Below are 13,784 nucleotides of genomic sequence, written 5' to 3' on the forward strand. Positions count from 1 at the left end.
CGAGGAAGAATACGAAGCGTAGAATTACATAATTACCCATAAATTAATTTATAGTTCAATGTAAAAATAAGGTTAAGAAAACAAAGTGAAGAATTTAACCTCACGTTTATCGTGCTATATAGAAAACCCTTTATTTTGTTTGGTGACGAAACAAACACTGTTTAAAAATGCGCTCCTCCATCTTATGCAGGTAGACGTCGAAACGGCGGATTTTCGCGCGTCAGCGCTTTTAGAAGTCGGATTATTTACATTGATTTGCAATTGTTAATCATCCAAACAAGACTTCAATTTTTTGATTTCTCGCGGTCGCTTTGAGTTTTGCAGTTTTGCAGTTTTGCCTCCTGTATCAGAAAGTTGAAAGCTCCCAAGTGAGTTATTGAGAAGCTCTTCGATCGACGATAATGGCGGAAGAAGGTTTACCTTTCCACAAAAGAGACCCTATCAAGTGTTCAGGCATGTGATCTTTACACCAACTAATGTATCTGATGTATCATTTGCTTTTCTTAAACATACATAAAAGGATGACACTAACGTTTCGATTTCCCCCCCAGAGTTTCTAAGCTTGCGTAGATCATTTATTGTTCTAATACTTAAATCAGTTTTGGTGACTATTATCATGAACTAACTCAAACTAGTTCACTGAAATGGAACGAAGTGGTAGTTGCTAGGGTTATTCGAGAGGAAGCGAGAGTGTTAAATCAGATGTTCTCTTGTTTGTGTGATTCAATCTAGTCAATGACTCATTGTCTATATACCTCGTTTTAAGCTATCGAAAGGAAGCGAAGGCTTTACAAATAAACTGAAAGACAGCTTTGTTGGTTTTGATAATTATAAGATTCATCACAAAATCACGTACTTTTAGCTAATTTCGATTTTAAAAAATGTCAAAATTTTCTGTTGTTAATTTATGTATGTCTCGTTTAGAATGTGAAATGCCTGTTTGTTTTGATTGTATGAATTACAAAATTGCATTTGGTTCGCAGTTGGAAACGTTGCGGGTGAGCGAAGAAAACAACATGCAGTTACAGTGGGAAAAGAAAGAAGAGAAGCATTGGTACGCGCAAAGCGTCTATGTAGAGGTGGTATTATTGGTAATACTGATGATGTCTCCTTGGACAAAGATATGATGATTGACGAAGAACAAACAGCTTTGGATGCTCAGACTTCTCGCACTGTAGAAGAACTAAAATCTGCTGTTCAATTCCAGTATGTCCCTTGCATAAACATCTGCCTATTTCTCCTGTTTTTTGTCTTGTTTTTTTTTGGATAAGTTCTCCTAGTTGTGATATAAAACAAGCTTATTTTGGTGATGGATCTGCATCAGAAAGAAAAAGCAAAAACAAAAGCACTTATTTTTCGTGTTCAAAAGGTTCATTTTCTTCTATATAAATACAAGTGCGATCATATATTTGTTTGTATCTGCTGATATTAGTTCTCGCATGGATCCAGTCTTACGGTTATCTTTCCCTTCAATGACTCTCTCCCTCTCCCCTAATTATGATTTAAAGCCTTGTATTTCTGATTTGGCTTATCTGTAATTTGAACTCCGTTCTTTGTATTTGAAGCCTCTGCATTGGTCATCTTTTGAGTTCAATGTAGGTTGTTTTTTTTAATGGTAATGGTGTATAACTTACATTATATACTGGTTTCATTGTCTGAAGGAAGGATTCAACTTAAAACATTTACCCATGTTGTCATCATTGTGAAATTGTTAGGGGTAAAGGAGCAATGCAGAAGAAGGTGGAGTCTCTTCGTGATTTAAGGCGCTTATTGTCAAAGTCTGAAATACCTCCTGTTGAAGCAGCCCTTAAAGCTGGAGCAGTACCTATTCTTCTTCAGTGCCTTTCATTTGGTTCCCCTGATGAACAGGTCTAGAGAACCTTATTCAATGATGTAGATGGACTCCGGTTTCATGTTTAATTTGAAATGGTCACACTGTATAAAATTTTGGAAAGGATTAAAGGAATCTCAATACATAATCTTACATTCTTACTATGCAAAACTTTTCCTATTAATTTGGAATAACTTATTTTTCTTTTATTGAGCTTTATGGTTGATAATCAGTAGTGTCCTTCTATGGTGTCTGTGAGTCATGACATCTATGTGGCTTCATGGTTTACTAAATTCAATTCAACAAAACCTTGTCCTTACTACTTGGGGTTAGCTACATGAGTACTGTGCTTCCATTCCACTCGTATCTGTTGGCACATCTTTAAATCATAATAACTCATTCTTCTTCCTTTACTCTCCATTTCAGTTACTTAACCTTTGCTTGTCCATTTAATCCTTTCAGCTTGTTATCACTTACTCTCGTTGGTTCTCTCCATGTTGTTGTCCACAACTAAGTGACTAACCAATCTTGGCTGCTTATCCCATGCTTTTTTCATCTTTTGGTTCTAACCTTAATACCTTATTCTTCCTGAGAATTCATACATTCCTAATTCCATCCTTTATGGTCTTGCCTTTCAAGAGTCTTGACATGTGGCGCTATTGGCTAATATGCTATTATAAGAAAATTCCAATTATTCTTTTATGGAGTGCCTTCTCTATGGTTGATATATCCTAAAATAATTACTAATGATGGTTGTTTTCCATCTATGTGGCTAAATAGTTACTGTGCTATTCAAATTGATAATTTTAGCTCCAAATCATTGTTTCTCATTCTTTGTAAATTGGCTATTCAAATGATGATAACAATCCTATATGCTCTTTCCCTGTCAAAGCTGTATGGAAGGTTCAAACTCTACTAACATGCTGCATTTTAGGGTGGGAGATTACCCCCAAAAAGTGTTGACTAGTGATTTGTTGCAAAGGAGACACACAGGATGGTGTCCCCATGTGTTTCTTGGGGGGCGGGGGGATAAAGAGAATGGAGAGTCAGCCAGTTGTCTATTTCTCTATTTTTGCCTTCAGAGTCAAGCTCCATTTTTTTAATGGTGTTTCAAATGTATTGGGCTTTCCCGAAGGAATGAGGTTGAATTAACATAAAAGGAGGACTTCTGTTATTCAAATTGGAATAGGTTGAACGAGTTTGCTTGGCTAAAATACAAGCATCACAAAAGAAATCCCTAGGATTATAGTGCTGAAATAAACTACGAAAAGTTTTAACCAAAGTGCCAACAGGGGGATGGCCTAAGTGCCTATGCCAAAGTAGTAACTCAGAAGATGCTCAAGGAGAATCAGTCTGATGAGCCTAACCCACTAAAGAAGTGTCATCGTCGAGCAAATAAAGACCACCATGCACCTTACCACAGCCAATTGTTTTCTCCATCACCAGATCTTGAAAAACACAATAAGAAGGGAAAAAAGTCACTTTACAATTCAGTCCAGTGGTAAGACGGTTGATACAAAGAAGGTTAGTAGAAAAATCTGGAACATGTAGAACATATGCTAAGGATAGAGAGGGAGAACAAGTGATAGAACCCTTTCCAGAAACTGAGGAGATGGAACAATCAGCCACTCTAACCTTGTCTTAAACAGAAGAAGGGGAATACTGAAAAAAGAGGCTAGAAGAGCTAGTTATATGATCAGTGGCACCGGAGTCAATGATCCAAGGACGAGAGACATTCGATGCACAATGACCACCAAAAGGAATACCTGAGTAGGCAAGGTGGGAGTCAGTGGAGACCAGAGTAGGTGTATAGGAGGAAGCAAGAGCATTGGAAGGCTCCAATTGAGTCATCAAACGCCGAGACATAGCAAGCTCATCTTGAGAAAGAGAGGAACTGGTGTTTGGTGCTATCATGAGCAGGTTCAAAGGCCTCTGTGTGATGTGCAGCCTGGGAGGATCAACCATGGTCACGACCTCGTGAGAAGGAGGTAGGTCAGCCATGCAGCTTCCAGCAGAAGTCCTTGGTATGACGTTCCTTGCCATAGTAGTCACACACTCACACCTGACCGTTCCCTATCATAAGAGACATAATCAGTGGAACGATCATTGGATCGAGGGGGATCACTTTTAGGTGGAGTGGACCCAGAGTAATGTAAGACTAGATTACTAGTCCCAAATAACCCACAAAACCAAAATATTAACAAAGGACAGAATTAGAAAGAAAGGCTGAAATTAAAAAGTAAGCCATTCTAAGCAAACCAGCCAATAGAATTCTCCCAGCTTTGGATCGAATGATGCTTGTATAGTGTAGAAACACTGCTGAAAGTTTCAATTGATTCTGGTGGTTGAGCTGAAGATATGACAGCAACTCCCAAAATAGAAACTAATTCTCTGCAGGCCAAACTAGCCACCAGTTTGGGCTTTAATTTGGATCGAGTGTAGGTCCTGTAGGATCTATGGAGAGAGGGCTCTGCTGCAAGTTTGGTGAAGTTCTGATTGGTAGAAATGAAGTTATGGGGGTGGAATGAAAATAGAAAGTTAGTGAAAATAGAAGGTTTCAGCCTGTGGAATGGGGTGAAAGAGAAGATCGAGTGGAGGGAATGGAAGGGGGATGTTGTGTTTCAAAACCCAACAGGGTTGGTGAAGGATTAGGGGAGTTATGGAATTAGTAAGTTGCAGCCAAAGGGGTTGCAGAGGTGCAGCAACAGCTCCAATCGATGGAATAACCAGCAGCAGCAACAACAATGTTGGAGAGGCGTCTTCAATCTTCGAGTGATGATCTCCAGCAGCAGCAGCAGCAACTTGGAACAACAGCAACAGTATTCTGAGGTGAGGAAGGATCACAGCAGCCTTCGGATGGTCTTCACAGTGTCAGCGGCAGGTTCAGAGATCACAGCACACAGTAGCAGGGGATCGATTGGAGAAGAGAGAAGGGGATAAGGAGATTCGGCTCTCACCGGCCAGGCTCTCAGCAGCCCTAAGGTTTCGGCTCTTTCAACCAGGCCTTCTGCCCTTCATCTTCACAATGGGATAACGAAAATTTGCACAAAACAATCTAGTAACCCCATTAATTCAAAAATTGTGGGGTGGCCTCTAAGGGCTGTTACATATAAATATAAGCATAGCTTGCATCTCAAGCTTTAACAAAATAGAAACTACTTGGAAAAAAGAAACTAATACAATTTAGTAATTAGGAATGACATGAAATAGAAACTGCTAAATACTAAGTGATTCTAAAGCCTTCAAATCTCTTCAACTGAATCATATGGACCCCACTTTAGATGGTTTAATAGGTGCAGTCGAACTCCATAGCTTGTGGTCTCCACCCTTTAAGTTGTCTCCATCGGTTCAGTTTAAAAGACTTTAAGACATTGACAAAACTGCCTCCACGGTTCTTCTAGTAATAATCTCACCAAGCCAAATTAAGGGGCTGTGACGCTGTTCATGTGAACAGTGATGTGAACTGTGTTTTGGCCTCTTTTTTCTTCACGTTTTGTCTTACATCACATTGAGTAAAGCTGATCGGTCCTGAGTAGTATGCTGTAACTTAGCATTGCGGCAGCTGTCCTCCAACTAGATCAATGAATAAGACTGCTCCATGGTAGGGAAAGGGTCCCGGTTTACTACTTGGGCACGAATCTGATCATACTCAACATTCAGCCCAACCAAAAAATCATAAACCCGAAACTTATCTTCCTGTTTCTTGAAGGTAGTAGCATCAACAGTATAGGTTACCTGAAAGGTATCATAAGAGTCGAGCTCCTGCCACAGACTATGCAACTCAAAATAGTATTGAGAAAGAGTTTGGTCCTTCTGCTTGGTTTCATGAAGTTTCTTACGTAGTTCATAGCCTGGGCATCATTCCCAACCTAAGAATATGTGTCTTGAGTTGCTTTCCAAATCATGGCTGGAGTATCCAATTGGAGATAACCTCGAGCAATCTGAGGTTGCATAGAGTTGATGAGAAAGGCCATTACCAAGGAGTTATCAAAACTCCACTTCCTTTGTGAAGCATCAATAGTAGTAGGTTTTGCAGTTTCACCCGTCAAATAAACCGCATAGCCACGTGAATCAATGGAGAGGTAATAGGAGCAAGACCACATCAAATAATCGCTCCCATCCAGTCGAACAGAGCTAATAGGGAATGAAAGGAAATCATTATGAGTCCCACGACTCGATCCTTCAATTCTAGTTGATGTAGTAGAGTCAGCTGACATAGTTACCACTCTGGTTGATGCAATGCGCTGAGAACAATCGAAGGAGAGATGAAGCCTTGAAGGGATTGATGTTCGTCACAAAGGACTAACAAGAAGTCGATCATAGTTATTAAGGCGGGAAAGCGACCATAGCGTTTTAGACTGGCAAAAAAGCAAGGCGAGACCACCATGGAGGCAAGGCGCCCAAGGTTACCAAGGAGCTTGGACGCAAGGCGACGCCTTAATAACTATGAAGTCGATAGCGGTTCAAAACCCTGAAAAAGTTGATCCAGGCCTCAAAACCCTGAAAAAGTTTATCTAACTCCAAAACCCTGAAAAATTCGATTTTAGCCTGGGGGTTTCTTAGATCATTATTCAAGAGAGATCTGAGAACCTAATAGGAGAGGAGATGAACCTTGGTGGCCTAGGATAAACCCTTCAATAGCAGCTGTGGAAGGTGAGAAAGAGAGAGGTGCTGAGAGAAGTCGGAGAAGAGAAGGTGAAAGGCGGAAGGTGGAAACCGAGGGAGGAAGAGAGAGAGAGTCGGCAGCAGCTAGGGCTGGGATCCCGACTTGGATCTCAGCTCTGATACCATGTTTAATTTAGAGGAATGATTAGACTGCCTGTGAGACAGCCCCACTTTATTTGTAATAAGTGACATACATGTACAAGTACAATAATGCCCCTGTGGACAGATTTACCCTTATACCCATATTACACCCATATTACAACATAAATGATAAGACTTTTGTTTTTTGATTGCGTTCTTTTTTGAAATATATATTCTTTAAAGTCAAGTCTTCGCTTTACGCTAAGTTTCATCCGTATTCCTATTCTGGGACCCTCATTGGGTCTCCCAGAGGTTGGAGCATACTAATTATTTTAAGCCCACTAAAAGGCCATTTACCCCATTCTTACTTTTGTCACTGTTTCACAAAAACAAACTTGATTGAACATGACATCTAGCTTAACCAACTTGTGTAAAACTTTTTTACCCTTTATACTAGAACTTTTCATAATGACATAAAGCACCGACCGCAAAATGCAACCCTATGTGCATGATGAAAAATACGAATCTGGCCTGCAACACAATATGCTAAGCTTAGAAGTTCAACTCTTGCCTTCTTGCCTTTCTTTAAGATCCCCATTAGTGGTATCATCTCCTTTTTTTTTTTTTTAATAATTTCAATAAGGCAATTTTGTTTATTTATTAGAAACGAAATATGAAGGAAAATTATAAAGGAGCTATTATGATATTTTTGTATTTTCTTTATCATTTTGCAGTTGCTTGAGGCAGCCTGGTGCCTCACAAACATAGCTGCAGGGGAACCAGAACAAACAAAAGCTTTATTGCCTGCATTACCTTTGCTTGTTGCTCATCTTGGAGGTTTGTGTTTCTTGCATGTTTGTCTCTTTGTATTGGCATAATGATTTAGTCTCTTTGTCATTTTAACAAATTACTATAGATGGTCTTAAGTTTTAATCCCAAATATCTAGGATCTGTATGTGATAATATGAAAGATAAGTTTTCATTGGGATACATCATTCATTTGATTCAAAATTGACTCTTGGAGGATATTTATGTAATTTCCCTCAATTTAATGAAGGTATCTATTGAGACAAATGATCATGTGAAACAAAGACTAGATAGGACCCCTTTGTTCAGATTTTAGACTCAAATAATATGTGGATTCAAACTGTGGCCCTAGATTAAATGGTACAGCTTAATACATTTTCAATGCTCTGTTTATGATGATAGGGGGATGTATTTAAAATTAAATAACATAGTATTTCTAGTAATGGGATGATAAAAATTTTCCTACCCACAAGGAAATAATTTTTTTGTCACTCTGTTAGAAGGAGTGGATACCCCTCATTCTCATGAAAATAGAAGCTTGGGGTTCACTATGTATATTATAATGCATGGATTCATAGGCATAATCATTATAAAGCCCCATCTGGTGTTGGTCGTTTGTCCTCTAAGCAAATGAGCTATTTGCAAGGTTGCCAAAATGATGCAGATTCATCACCAAATAGGATTCCGTCATTATTCCCTTTTCAAAAACCCAAAACCCTAACTCCAAATTGCTGCAATTCTATTCCAGCTCACTTCCAATCATTAATACTTAACAAGACCTTCACTGATAGACTCCCCTACATCAACTTAACCTAACCTTACCATCAAACCCTAGGTGCTATCAAACCCTAACCCTAACTTCACAATTTTCACCTATTTTGACCTAACCGAACATGTTCAGTTCAGATCCTGGTTATTGGTTGTTAGTTGGTCTCCTACCAATCTAAGACTATATTACAAATGCTTCGCCTTTGATGAGATTATCTTTTCTCCATTAGCAAACAATGATATTGGTGTTAAAGAATTTTTTTCTAGTTTAATTTTTAAAGCTTTCTATAGGCTGCAACTCAGTTCAGGTCCTGCTTTGATAGAATCCTTGGGAGGGGCTATTGGGGTTGGTCTTGACCTTTGGCATTTTTTTTCCTCCACAAAGTGGCTGTACTCAGATTCAAAATCCACGTCTTCATGGACTAATCACCCTGAATTCTGGGGGTTTCCTTGTATTTTTCTCTCTTTGGTAATGAATTTTTATTCACCCCCCCCCCCCCGAAAAAAAAAATCCATGTGTTCACACTTCACAGTGGCATCCTGAACTTTTACAGAAAATGTCAATTTTTTTTTTGCACTCTTCTAACGTCTTCACACATTTTAAAAGTCAACAACCTAAAGCCAGACCTTGTGGTTCATTTTTTTCTCATTGGGACCCAGAAAGTATATTTCCTTAATAGAGTAAAATCATGTACTAAAAATAAAAGAGGCAAAACTATACAGAATGTACAAAATAATGTATTTTCATGGAGCAAGGTCAGTTTATCAGCGAAGGCCAGCAGCTGTTATCAAGCTCCTTAGTATTGACGTGATGCAGATAAATCACCTAAATGGGCTTATTTTATTGGAAATAAGCTTTGGGTTGGGTTATGTTTGTGTTGGGCCTTTGATACAATGGGTTTTCTTTGTAATGGGCCACTTTAATGGGTCTATAATATAGGTAGTCATAGTTCAAGAACTCGCTGAGATCTCGGTAATATTTCAGTTTTTTTCGAAAACCGAGACGAGATTGAAGGCAAAATGGAGAAATATAATGTCTCGGCCGAGATCTCGGTGGGAAACCTTGGTATACAAACACTTATTTATGCAAACCTTGGTATACAGACACTTATTTATGCCAGAAAGCAGGACAGACACTTATGCCACAAACCCGGATATACACTTATTTATGTCTAATATCATTTAAGTAAATGTTCTTAAGATATTATTCATAAATAAGCAAATACCCCTTATTTGAATCCAATAAAAATAGTTAAAAATTCAATTTCCAAAAAGATAAAAAGTCAACACCCCAGGTCAAGAACAAAAACTGGATTTTCGGCGACCATCACATGCGGCAACTCATCATCATCCACCTGCGGAAAGTGAAACAAGAAAATGTAAGTGACCTAGGGTTCCATTGAACTTCTTTCCCTATTCTTCTTTTTTGTGGGGTGGGTTGGGGGGGATGGGAGGGACAAAAAAAGAACGAAATATGAAGTAAGCATAGGACAAACAGTCAGTATTCTACATCACTAGGAACTGGAAATTTTAAGAGACCGACTTCTATAAAATATAAATACATTTATCATATCTCGGAAACAATGTCTTAGATGGGGTTCCGAAGGACTGCCTGGCCAACTGGGAGAAGAAAGTTTGTGCAAATAGAATTACTCCATCATCTGTCTCCGACACATCTCTTCATTTTAGCTGACATTATAACTTGACACAAGCAGCACCAGTGGTTTCATCTTTTTATTTTCAACTCCTGTAGTTTCTTTTACGGAAATGCATAATGGTCCAATATAGGAAGGACTCAAACATCAACGCACAGTAATAGGCAACAAGTAGCTGCAGAGAACGATAGCGAAAACAGAAAATGAATATCCAACTAATTACAAATGCAAACCGAGTTGCAATTTCTGTTCAATCAATCAGAACGAGAAGAGATCGTGTGTGATAGACATGAAGGTTGTTTAGAAATGAATCAGAATTAAAGCAATGATGATAAGAAGAATGGATACCTTGGTAACCACCAAGAAGAATGCCGTGGAAAGGGAAATGGAAGGTGTGGAAGCATTGCTCGGAAGCCGCCCCGGTACCGAAGCGCTTCTGTAGATTGGAAAGGAAGATCCGAGCTTCAGCTCTAATGGGCAGATCTTCGAGCTTCTCCAACTGGAATGCCTTCCTTGTTCTTGCTTCTTCCGCCTTCAAACCAACGAAGATGATGAAGAGAATGGTTTGTATTTGGGGTTTTACTGTTAAGGGTATTATGGGAAGTTCTGATGTAAACTGGCTGTCTAAAACCAGCCGCAGGTGTAGGGATTCTTCCCTACACCAGCCTAAGTAACCATCGGGTAGGTGTAGGGATGAATCCCTACACTAGCAACAATCGTGGGGATTTTTAGTATTTGTTTTATTTTTATTGAGTTGTAATCTAATTAGGATTCCTAGTGCAAATCTGAATCCTAATTGCACTAGGAATCCTAATTAGAAGTCCTATGTTTTATTTTTATTGAGTTGTAATCTAATTAGGATTCCTAGTGCAAATCTGAATCCTAATTAGAAGTCCTAAGTCCTAGTTAGCATTCCTATTTTGAGTCCTAGTCCTAGTTGGCATTCCTATTTCTATTTTGAGTCCTAGTCATAGTTAGGATTTATTTTATGTCCAGCCTTGAAGGCTATATAATGTAAAGAGCTCCATTGAGCCCCCCACGATTTAATGAAGAAGATTATTGCTTTAATGCATTCCACTGTCCTGAGATAGGCTATGAAGGTGAGGCTGAGATAGCCTTCACTAGTTCACTTGTTTTCTCTCCTTGAGTGCATTCAAGTTTGTCAAGTTTGTTCTTGCCGATTGTGTGAAGGTTCAAAGATTAGTTACTCAGATCTGTTCTCAGTCCAAGGATCCATCCAACACAAGTAAGCTTTCATCCCAATCCCCTAACCCTTCTTCTCCTATCCGTACCATCAAACCCTAACTCCATTAACCCTAACCCTCAGTTCATCTAATCCTCCATTCTGCCCTAACCGATTGCATTATACCCAAGCAGATTCTGGTTCTGGTTTTAGTTGGATTGACATCCATCTGGAATTACATTAAGTTCACCCTGTGGTAAGGGTAATTTCGCCATTATTTTTTTTGGATGAATAAATAAATTCATTACCAAAGGGGAAAAAAAGAATTACAAGGGGCCCCAAAGGGGAAAAAGAAAAAAATAGGAAGCCAAAGCCTTAGCTAAGGGTGGCTGGAGCAACTAAAGAAAAATTTGAGAGACCCCAGGAATCAACAATGAGCCTGTTCCTTGGGGTGTCTAAACAATGGGAGGGAGGAGCTAGCGATAACTTTGCATAATTTTCAAAAGAAATGGAATCCCAAATCTTTTGGTAAGATCGAGAATTGGAGATCCATTTCTTGATATTACGCTCCATCCAAATATGATTGAGAGTTGCACAAAAAGCCATCTTTCTGACCGAATCGCAAATAGAAGAGCCAACAAAGGTTAAATCAATCCAGATCCACTCTCTAATTATAAAAGAGTTAACAACGAATTAACTACACAGACCTAACGGAGTGGACTAAGTCGAAATAAAGTCATACTATAGGGGGCGTCTGATATTTTGATAGTTTTTGGGGTGTTTGTGATATTCGATAAACTTATAGGGGGTGTCCATGAAATTTTCCCTATCTTTTTTGATAGTTAAGGGGGAGGGAAGATGTGAACCAGGAGGCTTGAACCCACGACCTCCTGGTAGCAATTGGCTTTTAGCACCACCAGCTACCAAGTGCACTAGGAACTTGTTCACAAAATAAAAAAGAGTGAAAAAGGGGGGGTGCAACACGAGGACTTCCCATGAGGTCACCCATCTTAGTACTACTCTCTGCCATGCATGCTTAACTGCGTAGTTCTGAAGGGATTCGGTGCATTAGTGTTGGTAAAATATTCTTTTGTTTTGATGTCGAAAAAAATATTTTCATTTAGAGCGATTTTGACAGCATTCGCGCACACCAAATTAAGTTTGACCGGTACATAACTCCTTCAATATAAATCAGATTTAAGCAATCTTGGACTTGTTTTGAAAGCAATCTTGGACTTCTTTAAATCCTACTGGATCCAAAAACTCAAACTGGACTTGGTTCATTCCCATCTGGGTTCCCAAACGGTTTGGGTCGGTCCAAGGTAGTGCACCTGCATCGCTAATTGTAGTGATAGCATATCACATGCCAATGTTTCAGGTTTGGTTGATATTCAATGATATTTAGCCAATGTAAATGGGGGAATAGTGTAAGATATATTGTTTATGCCTTCATGAAATGGAAAATTTTGCTTTTCCCAGGAAATTTAGAACAACCTGTGATGCGATTTGTCAGTAAATAAAATATATAAAACTGATATATATTGTTTTCGAGACCTTCATGCATTCTGGTTGTTGGGCACATCAAATAATATACGAAATACAAAGTGGACTGTTAGCGGCGGCGGAAGTGAATCAATTCAAAATCAAGTTCAAAAATTTTAAGCACAAAGATCTCATTGAATACATGAACATCATACTAACCTTGATGGCGATGGAATGGTCACCTAGAACCCACAAGTGGCGTGTTCCTCCAAAGGAATGCAGCACAAGGTCACGAATACTGAAGCTTGCTTTGCTCTCCAATGGCCAAAGCTTGAGGTTGAAGAAGGAAACTTATCTTTTCAACTCTCAACTCTCTAAAATTGTTAGCAATTGAGAACTAACAATTAGTCCTTAAAATTGACCTAAGCCTTCTCTTTTAAAGATAATGCTTATTTTGGAGATTACAATCTAACGGTTTAAATTGTCCCAAGTGGTGTGATCCTAAAGGGTAGCCCTTTAAGTTATCCATTTGCACACAAGGAAATCTCTACCATAAAGTTTTCCTTAATTGCATAAAAAGATATCTCTACAAAAGACGTAACCTGAAAACCCCCAATCAGTAGATGTTTTATTACACTTTCTCCCCACACTACTAACATCCATAATAGACCCCTGTAACCATGGAATAAAATTCACCGCCACGATTCAGGTCTACTATAATTAATCACAAGAGTGTCCAGGACTTTCAATGGCCGAAAAACATTTGAAAACTATTTTCAAAATAATTTAATATAATTATAATAATAATAAAATTATCTTTTGCAAACACTTTGCAAATACCAAGGCCTTGGATTTGACACAGTAAAATCCGTCAACTCTCTTTTGGACGTTCTCCTTATATGGGCAGTGGAAACCCTATTGAGCATCACATTTATTACTATCCGGATTGCATATACCGAGCGGCTGATATATAGTCAATCCTTTCGGTAGACATCAACCATTGAGTCACCACAAATGCACACAATACGAATAAAATAGCACGTGCCTCTCAGGTATGGAAAAAGTAACTACCAGAGATTCCTGTCGCAGATCAAAACACGGCGGTGAATAATCCAGGAATCTCTGTGGATCAATGTTCAACACTAGATGTGCCCGTATTTACATTTTTGCCCAATCCCTATTGAACGAATGTACAATATGGCAACCATAGAACAGATTGCCCAACTCTGTCCAAAGTTGTGAACAACAAACGGTATAAAGTGGGTAGTTGCACTAAAGAACAATTATGACAAGCACATAATATTAGTGAATC

The 13,784-nt window shown here is 38.8% G+C and overlaps 1 protein-coding gene across 3 annotated transcripts in view; it reads left to right on the forward strand.

Annotated features, from left to right (window-relative positions):
- Positions 1-327: 327 nt before the first annotated feature.
- LOC122643045 (importin subunit alpha-9) overlaps positions 328-13,784 on the forward strand; it is a 30,806-nt gene continuing 17,349 nt past the window's right edge. For all 3 annotated transcript variants that reach the window (XM_043836692.1, XM_043836685.1, XM_043836677.1), the window contains exons 1-4: positions 328-453; positions 984-1,206; positions 1,716-1,869; positions 7,312-7,414. In XM_043836692.1, coding sequence (XP_043692627.1) covers positions 402-453; positions 984-1,206; positions 1,716-1,869; positions 7,312-7,414 — 532 coding nt within the window. In that variant the 5' untranslated portion in view covers positions 328-401. The remainder of the gene's footprint in view (positions 454-983; positions 1,207-1,715; positions 1,870-7,311; positions 7,415-13,784) is intronic.

Source organism: Telopea speciosissima, chromosome 1 (assembly GCF_018873765.1).
Source record: "Telopea speciosissima isolate NSW1024214 ecotype Mountain lineage chromosome 1, Tspe_v1, whole genome shotgun sequence".
Lineage (NCBI taxonomy): Eukaryota > Viridiplantae > Streptophyta > Magnoliopsida > Proteales > Proteaceae > Telopea > Telopea speciosissima.